Source organism: Eptesicus fuscus, chromosome 5, assembly GCF_027574615.1.
Source record: "Eptesicus fuscus isolate TK198812 chromosome 5, DD_ASM_mEF_20220401, whole genome shotgun sequence".
Lineage (NCBI taxonomy): Eukaryota > Metazoa > Chordata > Mammalia > Chiroptera > Vespertilionidae > Eptesicus > Eptesicus fuscus.
The window spans coordinates 30,252,093-30,272,399 of record NC_072477.1 but is presented as its reverse complement, the minus strand read 5'-3'; the positions used below and the strand labels follow the sequence as shown (position 1 = coordinate 30,272,399).

The following is a 20,307-nucleotide window of genomic DNA, read 5'->3' as shown; positions in this document are numbered from 1 at the left end:
CTTAGCAAATTTAAATACAAACTCGACTGTCACATGCTAGAAAAGGGCTTATATCTGTGAATATATAAGATAGCTCTGCCGAGACTTGGAAACTGGCTGCTTTTTACTGACATCTAAAATAATTGTCCTTCCAGCTGAGTTAGCAGGGGAGTAATCCAAATAAAGGGTCTCACTGCAGAGCTTTGATTTTGGGTTTTGTTTTTATACAGTTCGCCTCCAGACCTGCTCTTAGGCTGACAAGTGATAATCCTCTGTTCCCACATCAGTGTTTCAGGAAAAACCTCTTTAAAATTATTTTAGGGTTGAATCCTCTGTAGGGAGTCCTGGTGGACAACAAGCATGTGACAGGCCAGACGGAGGGGGTGTGGTGATGGGGGAGGGAGATGTGGAAACTCACCGCGCAGCCCCCGGGGTGCCCACATAGTCCCCCTCAGGCACTGCCAGTTCCCTCCGAGGACCCTGAGTGAGTGAACACTGTCCTAATGTCCTCTGTGCTGAGAATAGTCCATGGTAATTACATGATTGAAAATTGTCTATAGGACTCCATATTAGACCCTCATGCTTGGAAATAAGCCCAAATCTCATTCCCACAAAGTAAGTTTCTCGTATTAAATGATGACTTAAACATCAAAAGAGTGGGTCACTGTCCCATCACACATTAAGGTGTAGTTGGGCCCTAGCTGGTTTTGCTCACTGGTTAGAGCATCAACTCGAGAACCAAAGGACATGTAGGAAGCAACCAATTGATGTGTCTCTCTCATGTGGCTGTTTCTCTCTCTCTATCCCTCCTTCCTCCCTCCCATTTCCTCAACCGCCCCCCCCTCCTTTCCACTCTCTCTAGAAATCAATGGGAAAATATCCTCAGGTGAAGATTTTTTTTTAAGTATAGTTGGGTGGGTTTTGTTTTTCAATAATTCCTGTTGATAGTTGTCAGCTCCCACTCCCCCTAGTTCAGGGATAGGGAACCGTTTTTCTGCCAAGGGCCATTTGGATATTTATAACATCATTCGTGGGCCATACAAAATTATCAGCTTAAAAATTAGCCTGCTCTATTTGGTCAAACATTTCATTAACTCACCCCTAATGCCTTGGCAGGGCCAGACCAAACGATTTCACGGGTCTTATATGGCCCTCGGGCCGGACATTCCCCACCCCTGCCCTCGTTAATTCCTTTTAAAGAATGAACTTGAAAACACTGAAACCCTTGCGTAGCTATGGGAGAATTTTAAGTTGTCCATGGACCATTTTGGGGGATGGATACCCTGCAAAAAGACATTTAAAAAGAAAAGTGCTATTAAAATGAAATCTTTAAAATGGGCATTGAGGGTCCGGGTGAGACCATGCGTCCCTGGATCCGGATGAGGCCTCGTGCACCTAGGCCCGGGTGAGCCCAAGTGGCCCTGGGTCTGGGAGAGGCCAAGCGTCCCTGGGTCCGGGAGAGACCATGTGTCCCTGGATCCAGGTGAGGCCTTGTGCAACTAAGCCCGGGTGAGGCCACGTGCCCCTGGGTCTGGGAGAGGCCAAGCGTCCCTGGGTACGGGTGAAGCCAGATCCTGGGTCCGGGTGAGGCCGTGCGCCCCTGGATCCATCCGGGTGAGGCTGGGTCCCAGGCCCGGGTGAGACCACGCGCCCCTTGGGTATGGGTGAGGCCACGTGCCCCTTAGTCCAGGTGACGCCGTGCCCCTGGGTTCGGCCGAGACCAAACCAGAGGGAGTCGGACCTCCATTACCACCATTTATCCACCATCCAGAGCTGAGGGGTCAGTGCTGACATGTACACATAAGGAACTACTGGACATCGAAATTGGGTCTCAAAAGAACTGTTGGTCCAGGGGGAAGCTCGCTACAGATTGATTCATTTGCCTGTCAGCATAAATATTATTGCTCGTCTCACATTCAGTTCTTATTAGTATATATCTAGTGACATTTGATCTCGTTCATCTAGAGGAAATGATGAACAACATAGACTGAGGAACAAGAACAGAACCAGAAGCAAGGAGGCATCGATCGGACTATCGGGCCTCAGAGGGAGGATAGGGGAGGGTAGGGGGAGGGTGGGGGGGAGGGGGAGAGTTCAACCAAAGGACCTGTATGCATGCATATAAGCCTATCCAACGGTTAAGTTCAACAGGGGATTGGGGCATGCGTGGGGAGAGGGGTGGGATGGGAATGGGGGGATGAGGACAAATATGTGACACCTTAATCAATAAAGAAATTTAAAAAAAAAAAAAAAAAAAAAAATGGGCATTGAGGAGTTTACCCAGAACATGTAAAAAATGGCATCCTGATCTTGCACGCTGGTTCTTCTTAGAAATGACTGAGAGGGTATTTTTGGAGCAGATGGGCACAGAGACTCAAAACACTTCACCTGAAAGTGGGAAAATGCCCTTGAATATTAAAACAAACAAAAACCTTTCAACTACAGACCGTGTTATCTCAACAGCCTACTCGGCCCAGGCCCAGAACCACGCAGGCCTCTCGGGTTGGACTAAAGAACCTGTGTCCCCAGCACACGCAAGTGAGGCCTGAGCCGAGAGGAAGTTGCCAAGATGGCACATCCCCCTGCGGCGCTGAGTCCAAAAGCCGTGGAAGGCGCAGCCGCGAGAAGCACGCGGGAGTATCTGTGAATGGGGCCGTGGGCGCCGGTGAGTTTTCCCAAGAGCATGCACTAGTCTGGATCAGCACGGACGTGGCATAGAAAGGTGCTTCATTAGCCACGAGTCCAGCCCGGGGCCTACCTTGGGCATCAATAATCAACCTCAAGACCTTCATTCCATTGCCTCATTCTGGGTTTTTTGTTGTTGTTTTGTTTTGCTTTTAGCCTGTTATCTCTTTTATAAATACAATTAAGAGAATTTCATCGGCAAAGAACGGTTCAAGGCTAGGCTATCTTCTTTGCCGCCCACCCCCCTCTGTCTGTCATGGGGCTTCTAAGCTGCTCAGAAGAAGTAAAACTGACCTGGACAACACTGGCTCCCTGGGCCCTAAACAATCAAGCTTATTTTCTGTGTTGAATCTCACTGAGGCTGTAACCTTGAGTCATTAAGAATAATTTCAGACCCCCTCAGAATGCAGACAATGGTGTGTTCTCTAGATGCCTGCCCCCGTGTTTCTGAAACAGTTCCGCTCAACTTTTAGTAAAGTTGCACCAATATCAAAATTAAGATGTATTCAAGGTCTCACCAGCAGAAACCAACCTTTATATCACTGAATTATTCTAATGACTTAGTAAATACAGAGCATGCTAGCCACAGTAAACCTACTTTCAAAAAGAAAATGTGTTTAATCTCATATCACAAGGTAATTTTTTTAAAACCACAAAAATCACACATGATTATTTAATTGCTCACTTTCAAAACATAGATGTAACTCATTTTATGCATTCACTATGTTCCTGAAAATTGGTACGAAAATTTCCATTATTAAAAAGTAAGTTAAAATTGTAATTTGAGGTGCCTTATCATCATGTCCTATTTATGTTCTGCTTGGAATAAAAACTAATTATTTTACCAAGTTTCCATTTCACCCAGTCTACCATATAAATATTCTGATATTTCTATTTCACCCAGTCCACCGTATAAATATTCTGATAAGAAAATATTTTACAAGAGCCCTAGGGTGTAAAGAATTCCTTCTTGCTATAAGTAAGCAATTATTCTCTTCTTTAAGTCGAGTTCACAAACCAGGTCTTGTTCAAGTCGGCACAGTTTGACCCTGAACCTGACACACTGGTTGTTCACCCTTCCCTGGGACAGGGTGCCTGGCACACACACAGCCCTGCCTCCGGGTGGCTGTGGCTGCCCCAGGAAACCATGGCTGCCACCAATACCCACAGGATAGAACCCTATTCCTGCAAACAGCACCTTCCCCAGCACATACACCGGGCCCTTTGGGACAAGGAAGTTTTATGGAAGGGCAACTCCAGGGGCAGAGAGATTTAAATCTCCACAGTCCTCCACGAACGTGATCACACACACACACACACACACACACACACACACACACACACACGCATGCACACATAATGAGCAGGCTCTCTGAATGCGCATCAGGAGGGAATGAAGAGGGCAGCAAGGTCTGGGGAAGAACCTGGCTCCCCAGTCACAGTCCCTCTGTCCTTCAGCAGAACAGTGCTGACATCAGTCCTCCCAGGCCTGTGAGGCAGGTGGTTTTCAGCCCTACAATCAAGCGGTCCAGAGAGAGCTTACAAAGGTCTATCCTGAAAGGCAGCTAGGGTCGCACAATAAAGGTTAGTCTACTTCCTACAAGTGCCACATTCTCTCAACCCTTCCAGGCCAGATTCCCACCGTGCATTCCAAAACCTCCTAGATGTTCTTCCCAAAGGGGTGGGGAAAAGATGGAAAGTAAAACAGGGACCACACTGATATCCTATGAGGCCCAGCAAGACAAACTGCATCCCAACGCGCCCCGAGTAACAAGGAAAACTGGCTTTCTCACCCCGACTCCTGGGCAGTAGGGAGGTCGGGAGAGGATGGTACAGACCGAACCCACCGTGACTGAGGAGGGAGCACACAGAAGGACGAAGCCCATCGCGATGGGGCTCACGATCGCACGGGAGCTCACGCTTCAGCCGCTACCTCTGCAGCCTGTTCACCTCAGGGCTGGTCTTCACTGAGGCGGGTTCTGAGAGCCCTCTTTGCTCTTACTCTTCTCTGCTGGGCTGCACTCAGACCCCGTGACCAAGGACTTGCACCCATGAAGCGTGTGGGCATTCAGCATCTCCAGCAGCAGGTCATACACTGGGACCACGTTTTTGCACTTCATGCTGAGCAGGTGTTCCATGCCCTTGTTGCTATGGGGACAAGAAGGTATTGAGATTCTGTTCTGCGATGCAGCCCCAGGAACTCAACGTTAAGTCGCGCATGCACTCAGACACTCGCACTTCTCTGAGCCCTTTGTGCTACGGCTCTTGCATCTGGCTCCTTCAATAATCTACACTCAAGAGCGAGGACAATGTCCTGTGACCTCGGTGTCCCATCACCCACCCACAATGGCCTGCCAGTGCCTGGCACAGCGTGCAATCGATGCTCGTTGTTCATGGTAGTTACACTCTATAGTCACTAGACACTGGGTTGGCGGATGCTGAACCACTGCTCCTGAGGGAAATGCCGGGTTAGGGTCCTGAGAGTCTTGGGAACACAATACGTCACTTTGGTAGTATGCATGGAGGCCATTTGTGGACAATGAAATCTCCAACCACAAAAATGCAAACACATGGCACTAAAGAGGCCACATGAGGAACACTTGCTGCAGCGTGAAGAAGGCAGAGCATGACCTTGGTTGACCTCAGCTGGGGATGTAAGCACAGTCACCTCAAATGTTTTGCCACTCTGTGACTGTCCCCAAATGATCACACAAGTGCCATGAGTAATCAATTTGGGAGTTTACAAATCAAGTTTAGCAAGCGGGCAAATTCGCAAATATAGAAACCGGGATTACGATAGACTCTATCTGTTCTGCAAATGGTTGTGTGCAGAAGGATCATTCAACAGAGGCAGAGGCTGTTCTCATTTCCTAACCCTTGTTAACATTCTTGAGGGGCTTGTGTTCCTCCCCATGACTTTCCTCCTATCTCCCCTCTTCCAGCCCCAGGGCAAGCCACCCGCATCCTGGGTGACACAAAGCCACCAGGGGACATCACACAGCATTACCGTGGCCCTGCCTTGCAAAGAACTGTGGACTCACCAGTTCTCTTAGGCCTCATCCTTATGTCCTGGTGCCATCGCAAGGAAAGAACAGCTCTCAGGGAGGGCTTTGTGCACTTCCCCAGATCACAGATCTCAAGAGTTGCTCTAGGAAAGCTGGGTTTAACCTCTTTAAGGAAATGACCTGGGGACGCCAGCCCTAGGTGGTGCAGGGATGGGGGGCAGTTCACTTTAAGGAAGAACCTGCCCCTTTTAGAACTCCATAAACAAGCTAAAATCCCCAGCAACTAGGAATTAGATGAGCCACCACAGGATACCATAAAGATCCTGTAAGGAGCCACGTGACAGTCATTCGGTGCCCACTATGTGCTGACCTTTGGTTACAGGTGTGTGCCCTGATGAAGAACCCCCATTCCCTTTCAGGGCTTCATCTTCCTTTCAAGGCCACAATTCTACCTTATCCACCTCAAACTTGAAAACCCTTTTCCCCAAGCTCTTCACCCTCTGAACATGTGCCCCCGTCCGCGCCATGTACCCAGGGGGGAAGGGCCCCTTACGGATTGTACCTGGCGTGCCTGACGTGAGAGAGGAGCATCAGGAGGTTAGCCAGGCGGACGGACTGCTGCTGGGAAGGGATGCCGCTCTTGGCGATCACCCAGACCAGAGCATCGGTCACAGCATTCAGCAAGTGAGTCAGCTTCCGGCTGCTCTCGGCCTCCTGAGTTGCTGCAGCTAAAGGGTACATACCTAGACAAAGAATCAAGGCCATGACTCATTGCTCTGCGAAAAGGCAAGAGAAGTTGTGTGCTCAGGCATTAGGCATGCCAACATTCTCCTGAAAGGAGGGCAATGATCAAATGGGTTCTGACATCTGCATGGATAGTGGTGTCCCAGGAGCCAGCCCCATGGCTGAATGGGAAGGGTAAGCCTGGCTGAATTTGGCCCAGCATTGTGGCCTTGCCTTGAAAATGTATCAAACCATTATATGGTGTGTTTCATTTGCATGAACAAATACTATATAATAAAAGCATAGTATGCAAATTGCCCCCTCGCCCAGGAGTTTGTCTGGGAGTTTGACCAGGGGGCGGGGCTGGCCGGGGGAAGAGAGGGAGTACCCACCGGCAGCCGCTAAGGACCCTACCAGTGCACAAATTTCGTGCACTGGGCCTCTAGTACACATATAAAGATGGTCAGAAAGTGAGAGTAAGTATACTCTTAGCCCCTGGAGAGCTCTTCATTAAGGGGGGTTTAATAAACATAAACTGCTGACCACTGCTACATAGCTTCTCCCGCCCAGTCCCTCATGTGTGCCATGTGTAGACAGTCATGGTAGGCTCACCGCCACCTCTGTGCAGGCCATCAGCATCCAACCTCTGGTGGCACCTTGCTGGGGACAGGAAGACCACCAGTCTGGAGTCAACAGACCTACTTTATGTCTGCTGTCTGTAGCTCTCTGACCCCAGACCAGTTTCCCAGCTCCTCCAACCTCACCTCCTCATTGAGCAAAGCTTGCAGACACATGTCTGCTGAGGTCTCCACAACCTTCCCACCAGGTGCCCTGTGTTTAATTCTCCTCTGATGCTAGGATCTGAGATACTGTGGCCTCCCAAAGGTTGCAAAATAGCAGCTCAGGTAGATCTCCTTCCCTCCACCTCATCCCCAAACTCTGACTCCCCGATTCCTGAAAGCAGGAAAATAACTAGCTTCTCTTCCAGATTTTCAATTTCAATCTATAAACAGCAAATATATGAAACCAACAGGGGAAATGCCAACCTTTGACTGTAATGAGAAAGAAGGACGGTTGGTACTCCATCACCCACCAAATCTGTTTTGGCAATTTTTGTTCTCTATTTTTATTGGCGTTTTCAGTCTAATTAAGGCAACTCAGTTCATTTAAGGCAAGGGACATACTGAACCACAATTATGCCAGTGTAGTGCTTCACCACATCCCTGCGGCACATCCCTCCATAACGTCTCCTGATGCAGATTTAAAATATCCGTCTTTTAAACTGCCTGGAACTGCTTCTCTAACCACCTGCTCACCTCCTTCCCCACAGGGACTGAGTCCTCCCACTGTCCCCCACAGCACATAACCTGCCCTTCCACCACAGAGGAAACAAGCCCCAACCTCAACCCCATGTGCCCCTTTGAATGGCCAAAATCAGATCTGCTCTCGGGGTTGAGGCCAACTGGGACAGTTCTCCAGGGTACCAGACTCGCCCTGCTCTTCTCATCCTCAGCTCCCACCACACCTCACCTTGAAACTTAATTCCAATTCCTTGAACAGGTGATGCCCTGAACATGCTGCACTTTCTGCTTAGGAACTCTCTTATCATCCTCCTCTCTCCCTACTCTTGTTATCTATAGTCATTCCTCCTTCAGATCCCAGCTTGCTTGAACTTCCTTCTGGAAGCTTCCCCTGATCTGAAAGCTGGATGTCTTCATATATGCCCCACCCTCAAAGAAACTGGACATAAGTGCTTCAAGAGCACAAACCCATCACCTAGTGCAATGACTGGTGTGAAAGAAATGCTCATAAATGCAAGAATTAGAATGAATCCCATAGGTTCAAATTTTTGCAATTTTTAGCCAATCACACCATCATAATTGAAATGATAAATATGCATGCTAATGCACATTTTAGGTATACCACAGAAAATTAGTAATCAAATGAAAATATGGAGACAACTGTTTTAAGCTTACTTTCCTTAAAACTGACGCCAGCTTCAATGTCTGTTTCATACATTCTGTCAGAGTTTCTAAAATGTAAGGAGAGAAAGTGGACTCTGTCCTTGCTTATGCTTTTAATTTAATGTTACAAATAATCCAGAAGAAAAAAGCCTCTTTCTCCAGATGTCTAAAATCTAGCACAGAAAAGACCCACCTCTCCTAACAATGGAAACTTTCCAATAGAAACAGAATCCCCTTTTTCTAAGAGCTGAGCAGATTAAATTCATCTCGACAACTGTTATGACTACTACCAAACAAGAAAGGAACTTTCCTAAAGGAAGATTTCTTAAACTTGGATTTACCATAAACAAATGCTAGTCATTTACTGCCACGAGTGGTAATTACATCACATGCCAGCCTCACCCTCTGTAGTTCGCTCAAATGTGACAGTCTGTCAGATGCTGCAGGGACGCCACAGCCTTAGTCTCCCATTTGCACAGACGATGCTTTTAGCTTTCACAACAACACAATATGATGTCTCACAGGCTAGAAGGACCGTAAGGAGCCTTGCCAAACAGAAGGCTTTCAAATACTGCAAAGTGTTGTAACAACAAGGAAACTGCTTTCTGAGGAGCACTTGGCTGCACAGAAATGAGTTCTAAACAACTCCTGAAGGTAAGAGAAGCCCCAGAATGTGGCAGTGGCTGTTCCTCTTGTGCCAACGTGGGACCATACTTTTCAAGCAAATCTTCCCTTTAGCAAAGATAGAAGTGGCAGCACAAGTCAGGTGATATCTGTAGGTGGGTTGACAGAGACCAGAAAAAGTTTATTTTTTTCCATGATCAATTCTAAATGTCCCAGCTGGACATTTCCTATAGGCACATCAACTTAATTGCTGGTGTAAGCTGGGGCTTTGTATTGTTTTATAAAAGGTGAATGGTGACAGTAAATGTCAAGAAGGTGCCAGAAACCCCAAAGCATTTAGGAGTCTTCTTGACTTTCTCTACAGTTTTCATTTGTCCAATAATTTATCATTTCTACTCACAAACTGCTTGCTTTCCAGAACTGAGGTAGGAAGTGTACCAGGTTCAAGGGGCATGGCCTGTCAGGCAGTTAAGACCAGATTTACCCAAGGAGAAAACACCCAATAGTTGTCTTCAGAGCCTCTGAGCCTCACATGACCTTCAGATTCCTTCTCTACTCTCTCTACTCTTTTCTTCTCTCCTCTCTTCTTCAAGACCTAACCCCACCCACCCCTGTCCAGTAATCTCTTCAATAGCATCTCATTCAGTTTTGGCTTCAGGAACTGCTGCTTTGGCTCCAATGAACAAAATAGAAACAGAGGCATGGTTACATGGAACAGACTGACAGCTGTCAAAAGGGAGGAGGGTTGTGGGACTAGATGAAAGAAGGGGAAGGGTTTAGCCAAAAGACACATATACACAACACATAGACACAGATAGCAGTGTGGTGATAGCCAGAGGGAAAGGGGGTAGGGGTACGTGGAGGTGGACAAAGTAGGGATAAATGGGGATAAAAGAGACTTTGCTTTGGACCAGGGGCACATGATGCCCTGTGTAGATGATGTTTTGTTGAGTTGTACATTTGAAACCTGTATGGTTTTGTGAACCAATGTCACTCCAATAAAATCAATTAAATACATACATACATACATACATACAATGAATGCATGGACCATTGAACATAAAAATAAATAAAGTGGCATAATATGATCTCACAAATTCCTATTATTTCAAACATTAAACACTAAAGTTGGATAAAATCTAGGTAATAAAACCCCAAAGGAAGGGATCCATAAGTCCTTAGTTGAGGATTAAAACTTGGACATACATATCATTTGAGGAAGAAGAAATAATAACAAAAGGCCCAATAAGAATAAATAGCTAAGCAAAGCAATCCATACCTGGTATAGCAGGTGGACCAAGTAAATACCAGGTAGGCAGTAAACTGAACAGTATGAAAATGATATGCGAACTTAGAAAAGTGTGCAAAATAACACATTTCTATTGCAGCAATATTCATAATGGTAGAGAAAAAAGGAACTGTATATTAAGTAAAGGTTTGTCGACAGAGAAGTGATTGAACAATTTAGACCAGCGGTTGCCAACCGGCGGTCCATGGACCACTGGTGGTCTGTGAGGTCCGAAAGGCTGGCGACCGCTGATTTAGACAATGCCCTCACTGGAAAGATTAACTTAGCTCTCTCCTAGTTGACCTGAAGGGATTTCATAGCATTTTGAAAAATAAAAAAGCAAGATACAGAGAATTATTTTATATAGTTTCCCAATTTTTTTAAATGAAAAGTCTACCTTTGTATATGTTAGAAGTGAGGTATTATTTTATTTATTTTTATTTTTAATCCTCACCCAAGGATATTTTTTTTTCATTGATTCTAGAGAGGGAGGAAAGGAGGGGGAGAGAGAACCAGAGAAACATCAATCAGTGCAAGAGTAAGCCCCAGCTGAGTATCAAACCCTCAACCTGTGTATGTGCCCTGACTGGGAATAATACCTCACAGCCCTGGAATGAGCCACACCAGCCAGGGCTGTGAAGTATTATTTTAAATTATTATTAAAAGATGGGAGAAGGTACAAAGTCAACCCTATGGTTAAGATTAACTACTTGGTGTTGGGGTAGAAAAGTCAAGCAAAAGCAATTATGGGTACTCTTTCAAAGTACCCATAATTTTTTACATAAGATGCTATGCTATTTATGTAAAACTAGAGGCCCAGTGCATGAATTCGTGCACAGATGGGGTCCCTCAGCCTGGCCAGCAATCGGGGCAGGCCAGCCAGGGGAGGGACTGCGGGAGGTTGGCCGGCTGCAGAAGGTTGGCTGTGGGAGCGTACTGACCACCAGGGGGCAGCTCCTGAGTCAAGCGTCTGCCCCCTGGTTGCTCAGTGCGCATCATAGCTACCATCCCGTCGTCCAGTCGTATTAGTCACTTAGGCTTTTATATATATAGACTGAAGGCCCGGTGCACAAAATTCGTGCAAGAGTAAGCCTTCCTTCCCCCGGCTGCCGGCACTGGCTTCCCTCTGGCACCCGGAACCCAGGCTTCCATCCAGCCACCAGCAGGCACCTGGGAACCAGGCTTTCCTTCGGCTGCCAGCAGGCACCCGGGACCCAGGCTTCCCTCCGAAGCCCTGGCTTCATCTGGAAAGTCGTCCAGAAGGACGTCTGGTCTAATTAGCATATTACGCTTTTATTATTATAGATTATGTATATAAGTATGTGCATATATTTCTTTATATATATAATCTATAATAATAAAAGCATGATATGCTAATTAGACTGGACGTCCTTCCAGACTAAGGTGGGGCTGCAGCCACAGGACCAAGGCAGCCACAGTGGCTATGAGGAAGGGATCCAGGCAGCCACCCGTGGCTGCGAAGGCCCACTCTTGCACAAATTTCGTGCACCGAGCCTCTAGTTATTATATATTTCTCTCTACACACATATATATATATATAGATATATATACACATATATGTATGTGTGTGTGTGTGTGTGTGTGTGTATAGCTCTATCTGTCAATTGATCGATAAAGCCGTTAAAGAATGGTCACCAAAGTTATGGTGGTTTTCTTGTGGGGGGATTCCTAGTAATTTTTGTTTTCTTCTTTGTTTTGCTTTTGTTAGAATGTTTACAATAACTGGGTATTATTTACATTAAAAAAAAACAACACAGCAAAGCTACAACATAAACATATCTTAGATATGACCTTCCTAATTTCCCACCTCTAACCCCTGTATTTCCCTCAAGGCAGGCCCCTTCCTTCCTAGCCCCTCCACACCACATTAGTTTAGGCTCTCGTTGTCCCTCTCAACTCTGACTGGGCACCATGCCTCGGACTCCCCCCTCTCCAGTCAGTCCTCCACGTGGAAGCCAGGGTAACCTTTCAAGAAGGCCCTGTCCATGATACTCCCATCTGAATCTCTTCCAGAGCTGCTCGATGCCCAGGCAGCAGTTCCCAGCCCAAGGCAGGCAGTGAATCTTCAGCCATGCATTTTACAGCCCTGTCCACCTCCCTCTGCTCTGCCACTGAGTGACTTGCAGCTCCTGGCTCGCCCAGGTCCTTTCATTCCTCCACACCTATTTCTTCCACCTGCCCGTCCCTAAAGACTCATGCAAACTGCATCCCCTTCTACAGGCACTCCAACATCTCTCATTTTCCTGTAGCACTCTGTACACACTTTATTATAGCACTCCCTCGCTCCACCATGAGCTACTTGAAGGCAGGACTATATTTATAACATCTTTACTGAGTGAACCAATGAATGAACAAATGAATCTGTAAAAGCAGAACTCAAAACAGAAAATACAAATGCATGTCAACCATTTACAGTGTCTGCATAAATATTGAAAAAGGCTGAATGGTAAACATTTTAAAGTTCATTTTTCTCTTTTCCAGCAAAGTGGCTTGAGCCACTTTTTAAATTAATATTGGTAATTTGCCCAATGAACAATTTATATTCAAGTTAATTACAGTTTAAATCCCTATCAAATGAAACAGATAAGTCAGAAAGAAAGCCATTTTCCCCTTTTTAAATAAAATAAGAAGTTCAATACTCTTCTAGAAATAGCATTCCTCACCACCACCACCACCCTCCCCCCCTCCCACCCCCCAGTTCCCCTTCCCAATAAAACACAGCCCAGCTGTGGGTTACTCACTGGAGTTCAGGAGGATCATGGCCTTGACACAGAGATATTCGTTGTGTTGGAGTTTTAACTCACGAAACCTTGAAGTCGTTGCCAGGAGCATGTCAAAGATTTCCAGAATTCCTTCCACGCATTTCCCTTCATCCCTACAATAGTTCATTTGGAAATTTAAGAAAATCACAGCCACCAACAAAGGCAATAAGGAGTATTTTCTTTTTAATCTTAAATTTCATTTTGTACATGCTTTAACTATAACAAGGTGGCGATGAGACCACACCCAGCGATATGAAATTATCAGAATCATCTTTTTATAAAGAGAACAGGGCATTTCCTATAAATCCCTAAATTAAACACTTGACTAAATACTATTTAGGCAAAAGCCTGCATTGGAACTACATTTTTCTTCTACCTGTTCATAAATGTTATCTTAGAGGAATAACATTTTTGTTGGTAATCTAAACCATTTCAGCCAACCAGCTGTGATATGACACATATTAATGAAGTGAGACATTCCATGGCCCATGAGATGGCTCTAACGTGTTCATGAGGAAGACTGACCATTACAGAAGCTAATATCCCAAGAAGAAATGACCCTTCATATCTAGGGATTAACTCTCATTTCCTGGTGGTCATTTAGAAACTAGAGGGGCAACTAAGAGACGTGTAAATGTAATTTGAAAAAAGCTAGCATGACATACAAAGAAATCACAATTAGAGAAGACAGATTAGAATTAGAAAAGGCAGAGAGGGAGACATGGAAATGTCTGACTTGCCAAAGATTATTTTTAAGCAACAGTTTTAGACAAACTTTGAAACATATAATCAAAATTCTTTTGAGCACTCCTTAAAGAGATGATTCTTTAAGTATACATTTGAAATAAATTACTTCAACTGTATCCAGAAAATACCAGCTTCAATTAACTCCAGCCAGACACATATTATTCTGCCTCACTGCTCCCAAAAAGTTTCTATCATCATTTGTCATAAGAGTTATTGGAAGTCCTTGACAAGCAGTTAGATGATTGTGCTACAAAACTTCCATTTGCTTCTAAAAACCTGTGGTAAACAGTAAAGGGCAGCCATGGGTTTCTTTGGGTTTCATTTTCAGTCTCCGTAGCAGCCCCGGGGAGATTTGAGATCTTCAAAGAACTGGCTATTCCCCTCTTCCTTCCCTCAACCCCAAGCCAGGCCATTTACAGGGATGGTGGTGGTTGAGGAGGGGCCTCTGTAGAACTCAAACAAACAGACACCAGTGGATACTGCCAAACCTGGGGAAGCCCTTCCCGGACAGTGCTATGCTAGGACAGCAGCTCACCAGGACTCTGCAATTCACAGCATTCGAAACCTCTTACCCCCAGACTCACCTACACAAAGCTACAAGCATGCAAACTGCTCACTTTGGCAAGCAAGCATGGCAACTTCTGCAACCAGCTGAGACTTTCTGAAAGTGCACTCATCCTATATAATAAAGAAGTAATATGCAAATTGACCATCACGCCCTCACAAGATAGCTGCCTACGACCAGGCCATCAGGGGGATTAGTGAGAGACGACCAAACGACTGAACAGCAGGCTGCGTGGGACGACCAGGCCGGCAGGGGGGCCATGAGGGGAGACCAGGCCGGCAGGGGGGGTGCAGTTGGGGGTGACCAGGCTGGCAGGGAGGGCAGTTGGGGGCGATTAGGCTAGCGGGGGGGGGGGGGGGGCCAGTGAGGGGCAACTAGACTGGCGGGGGGGGGGGGCAATTGAGGGTGACCAGGCCGGCAGAGGGGGGCAGTTGGGGGTGACCAGACCAGTAGGGGGGCAGTAAGGGGTGACCAGGCCGGCGGAGGGGGGACAGTTAGGAGTGACTAGTCTAGCAGGGAGGGGGCAGTTGGTGGCGACCTGGCTGGCAGTGGGGGGCAGTTAGGGGCGACCAGGCTGGCAGGGGGGCAGTAGGGGTGATCAGGCCGGCAGGGGGGGACAGTTAGGGGCAACCAGGTAGGCAGGCAGGTGAGTGATTAGGAGCCAGTGGTCCAGGATTGTGAGATCCTTGGGATTGGGCTAAACCGGCAGTCGGACATCCCCTGAGGAGTCCCAGATTGGAGAGGGTGCAGGCTGGGCTGAGGCAACTCCCCATGCACGAATTTCGTGCACCGGGCCTCTAGTCTATATATATAAAAGCCTAAGTGACTGTTATGACTGGTCAACTGAATGACCAGTCGCTATGACACACACTGACCACCAGGGGGAAGATGCCCAACACAGGAGCTGCCCCCTGGTGGTCAGTGTGCTCCCACAGCCAACCTCCCACGGTCCCTCCCCCCAGCCAGCTGGCCCCAATCGGGACTGGGCAAGACAACCCCGATTGGTCCCGATTGCCAGCCAGGCCAAGGAACCCACCCATGTGCGAATTTGTGCACCAGGCCTCTAGTTAAATAATAAAACCACGAGTGTCCCCTAGAAGTCACTCATAGGGAAAGGCCACCTTGGAGAATCAGAGCCCTGGACAAAGGGTGCTAAAATCTGTAGGAAACCCCTACCCCTCCCCACACCCTAGCCTACTGCCTCCCCTGCTCTGCACTTCCCCAGGCAGCCCGCTGCATGTATCCAGTAAGGACAACGCATGTCCTGCACATAGCAGAGGCACAGGAAATACTTGTTCACTAATTACCCCTCATGCCACACCATCAAATCACTCTGCCTAGGGACAAGCAATACTGGAAATTGTGATAATTGAGCTTGAGGACATGTTATACTGGGAAAAGCTGGTTTTAAAATATCTCTGGAGGCAAAAACAAAAAAACCCACCAACTCCTGAATAATGATTGCTTCTTTGTTCTTCTGTGAAACTCAGTCACAGGTGAGCTTATGCACACACCAGTGCACATGTGCGCACGCGCGCACACACACATGCACACACACACGCACACACTCTCACCATCAACCCTAAGTGGTATAAGGGGACTCATCTGAAATCAACCCTATTTATAGAAGTTATCACCAATGCCTAAAAACAGGTCCATAAACATTGAAATTAGTACCATTTCCTCAGAAATGGAGGGAGGATTTACATCTTAGAGCATAAGCTTTGACAAATGCTGTAAGTAACAGAGTAATCAGAACATCTCATGGAGAAAGTAAATTTCTAAGCCAGCTCTAAAGAGCCAAGTCTGATTGCTTTCTCAAGCAGGTGTGATAGCCAACCACTTCATTCAAGGAGTGGCAAAGTTAGAATACTTTATTTCACAGGCTGTAGAAAATAAATGAGCAATATAAGACCAATAAGGCACAATACCTCCTAATTGATACCCTAATAAAGTTACAACATGGAGTGAGTTATGCAGAACAGAGTGAGGAAGGACTTTACAAATTAGTGAACTCTAAATAATTGTAGCTACAACTGACAGTGAATTATGTCTAAGAAATTAGGACAGGATTAAAATATTTGAATTCAATGCCCTGACCAGTTTGGCTCAGTGGATAGAGTGTTGGCCTGTGGACTGAAAGGTCTCAGGTTCGATTCCGGTCAAGGGCATGTACCTTGGTTGCGGGCACATCCCCAGTAGGGGGTGTGTAGGAGGCAGCTGATTGATGTTTCTCTCTCATCAATGTTTCTAAATCTCTCTCCCTCTCCCTTCCTCTCTGTAAAAAATCAATAAAATATATTTTTAAATAAATAAATAAATAATAAAAATAAAATATTTGAATTCAAGATAGAGGATATATGAGTTTAATGTTAAAATATTGAAACAATATGTCAATCAAACCAGTCTACTCATGGTAAATTACTGCACACCATTTGTCCATAAATTACTTTCAAATTAAAAAGTAGTAGTTCCATGGAAGGAGACTTGATTTTGGGGTAGTAAACACATAATACAATATATAGATGGTGTATTATAAAATTGTACACTTGAAATCTATATAATCTTATTAACCAATGTCACCCCAATAAATTCAATAAAAAAATTTTAAAGTAGCAGTTTCATATGGACTATCTTATTATTTGATAACCACATCCCTTTTATAAAAGAAAAATATTCTGTTTGATACCAAGGACAAAATGTTACATGAGTAAGCCTCACTTTGGGTTACACTATTTTGTACCTACTTATATATCCACTGGCAGCATCCATGTGGCTGAAGACCTCAGTTTACCTCTGTGTGGATGGCAATGGGAAGAGGGGCTCAAGGCTTAGTGCATGGGAAGAACTTAAATATTGTACTCAAGTGAAAATATGAGTACAAAAGGGAACTGAAAATTTAGAAGTGAAAATTCTGTTGGTACCTTGAAGAATATTTGGTACACAAATAACTAATGTGGATGCAAGCTCAGAGCATTCATAATTATGTGTATGATTCCACGAATCCCATAAATACCCATAATGGGGTCCAAGCCCAGATCCAAACCTCCTCTGACTTTTTAAATAACATTTAACATTAGACAATTTTCTGTTTATGCTAAGGACACCAAGTGTCTTAGCATATATGATTTTTTTTAAGCAAATAGAAGCTCACTTTCTGTGGTAGATCTTCATCTGAATTTGTGATTCTAGTGGTTACTGAAAGAAATACCTTGTGCCCTAACTGGTTTGGCTCAGTGGATAGAGCGTCGGCCTGCAGACTGAAAGGTCCCAGGTTCGATTCTGGTCAAGGGCATGTACCTTGGTTGTGGGCACATCCCCAGGAGGGGGTGTGCAGGAGGCGACTGATTGATGTTTCTCTCTCATTGATGTTTCCAACTCTCTATCCCTCTCCCTTCCTCTCTGTAAAAAAATTAATAAAAATATATATATTTTTAAAAAAAGAACTACCTTGTTAGAAATAAGCTGAGACAAATGGATTTTCCTCTCATGCTCAGTAGGTTCAAATTTTCTCTCAGCAGAAGCCTCAACAAGTATAAAGGGAAGCAGAAATTATATTCTTAGTCTCACAAATGGGTTAATTTAGTTGTATTCACTGCTTATATGGTCATACCACCATTTGAAGGAACTCTAATAGGACAATTCACCAAAAGACAGTTATTTTAAGTAGTGTGAAAATTACTTATTCACATTGTAAAAAAGATTCATAATAGGATTTCTTTATGGTGGATTTCATAATAGAATTTCCTTATGACTTTTTGAATAAGTAGCATTTTGAATATTTTTTAATAAGCAACTCCTCCAAAAATATACTCATTACATAAAAACATTTTTCTCTATATAATAAATGCACTAAAAATCTTAGATTTGAAATTCTAGACTTTACAGAGTTAATGTGTTGAAAACAATAACAGGAATGGCAACAAAAGTAACCATCCATAGGCACTCCAAAATAATGCCTGCTCAATGTCTGCATTTACAATAAGAACTCCTCTTCTATGGTCAAATAAACTAGATTTCTATGTTGTAAACAATACTTTCAAATATTTTTAAAGAGTAATGTGAGGTCCTAGCTGGTTTGGCTCAATGGATAGAGTGTCAGTCTACGGACCAAAGGATCCCAGGTTCAATTCCGTTCAAGGGCATGTACCTTGGTTTCAGGCTCCTCTCTGGCTCAGACCCTGGTCAGGGTTCGTGCAGGAGGCAACCAATCGATGTGTTTCTCTCACATCGATATTTCTGTCTTTCCTCTCTCTTCCACTCTCTCTAAGAATGGAAAAATATCCTCAGGTGAGGATTAAAAAAAAAAAAAGAGTAATGTGAGTCTGTAAAAGAGTCATGTGAGTCTGTTAAAATAGTATCTTAAAAAAAATTACTTCTGGCGAACCCCTCCCTGAAGCATGCCTGTGCCTTTTTCCCTTCCGTCTTCCCTCTCCCCTGCATTGCCCCCCTCCCAAATGACTTTTTTGTTGTTGTTTTTCTATTAACTAAAAGCTGCACCTAAAATTTATCTGGAATTTGTGTCAATTTATAGTAACTTATACACACAGTTACAGAAGTTAAAGAGCCCATACAAAGAGGAGAGTGAATTGTACTAAAAACCAGGAATGAAACAGTCATTGAAAATAAACACTAAGTATGGCATCAATTTAGAAATCAAGACAAAAAAGTAAAATACCTTAATCCCAAGTCTGAAAACGTATTGGTTCATCAAGGGACAGCACTTCCTCCAGCACTAACTTCTAGAATTGTATGTGTATATTTGTGTGTGTGTGTGTGTGTGTGTGTGTGTGTGTGTGTATGAAGAGGGGAATGAATGTGGCTTTAAACACCAAGTGGAACATAATGAGTGAATGAATGAATGAATGAACTGGAGGGATGGCTTGATTGGCTGCTTAGCCTTTCAGCCTGCTTCACAACATGGTTCCATGAGATGACAACAGGTATAGGTCTCTGAAGTGGGCAGAGAATAGAAAAGAGTTGTTCTAAGACGAAAGAATAAAGTAGAAAGTTAGTTTGCCTTTTAGCCTCCTCCTCTTTCCCCTTCCAGTTCTCTATCCAACTGAGAGGCATGTACTGTTGTGGTTAAGAGCGTGGATTTCACAGCCAGACCTCCAAGTCCAGCCCTACCATTTACTACTCTGTAACTGTCAGAATTACCTAACCTCCCATTCTCATATCTGAAGGATAGGAATAATAATGGTGCTTACCCAGAAAGGGCTACCGTGCAGATGAAATGAGTGAACACACATCAAATGCGAAAGTTGGTGCCTGGCACACACAAGCCAATAAGTTAGCTATTTTTATTGTTACTAGAGGGTCCTACCTCTCCTAGGCTTTCAGAACCTCCCTCCGTGGTTTACCATCTGGGCTTGCCCCTGCTTTAGCCACATTCCCTATTCCAGCTCTTCCCAAAGGCTCTGTTCTCTACCCAAACACCTCCCATCACTTACAACAGTACTCTTTGCCAATGTTGTCGTGCATGACCGGTAAAATGGGTGCTAACATCTTGGGGATACTTTTCATCTGCCTAACGTGATGATCTAAAAAGGTAACACCAGGAGTTGGAGCAAATATTTTCCATTCACAGCACTAGGTACTTCCTTCTCTGCAGAGTCAAATGTGACTGAACATTCAACACTAGAACTTTTTCGAAATAAGAAATGTGGTAATTAATTGCCATGGAAATTTTCAAATTACTCAAGTTTGCATCAAGGAAGTATTCTATTTTACCTACTAAAATGCTTGAGTGTCGTCTAGTCCAGACTTCCTCCCATGAACAGTTCACCTAAGCTAGTGAGAAATTGACTGACTCCTTTTCTGTGCCATCTTTTAAAAAAACCTAAATGCAATCAAGTTATGGCATTCCCCAATTTCTGTTAACTTTCATCTGGTTTTAATAACCATTCCTTCCACTGCTATTGCCAAAAATACTATCCTATCT

General features: G+C 44.8%; 1 protein-coding gene across 1 annotated transcript in view; it reads right to left on the bottom strand.

Moving 5' to 3' along the window:
* The window catches only part of ESR2 (estrogen receptor 2), a 37,038-nt gene that overhangs the window by 2,120 nt on the left and 14,611 nt on the right, over positions 1-20,307 (bottom strand). The window contains exons 6-8 of the mRNA XM_008138958.3: positions 13,031-13,164; positions 6,232-6,412; positions 4,512-4,812 (exon numbers count right to left, since the gene is read on the bottom strand). Coding sequence (XP_008137180.3) covers positions 4,629-4,812; positions 6,232-6,412; positions 13,031-13,164 — 499 coding nt within the window. The 3' untranslated portion in view covers positions 4,512-4,628. The remainder of the gene's footprint in view (positions 1-4,511; positions 4,813-6,231; positions 6,413-13,030; positions 13,165-20,307) is intronic.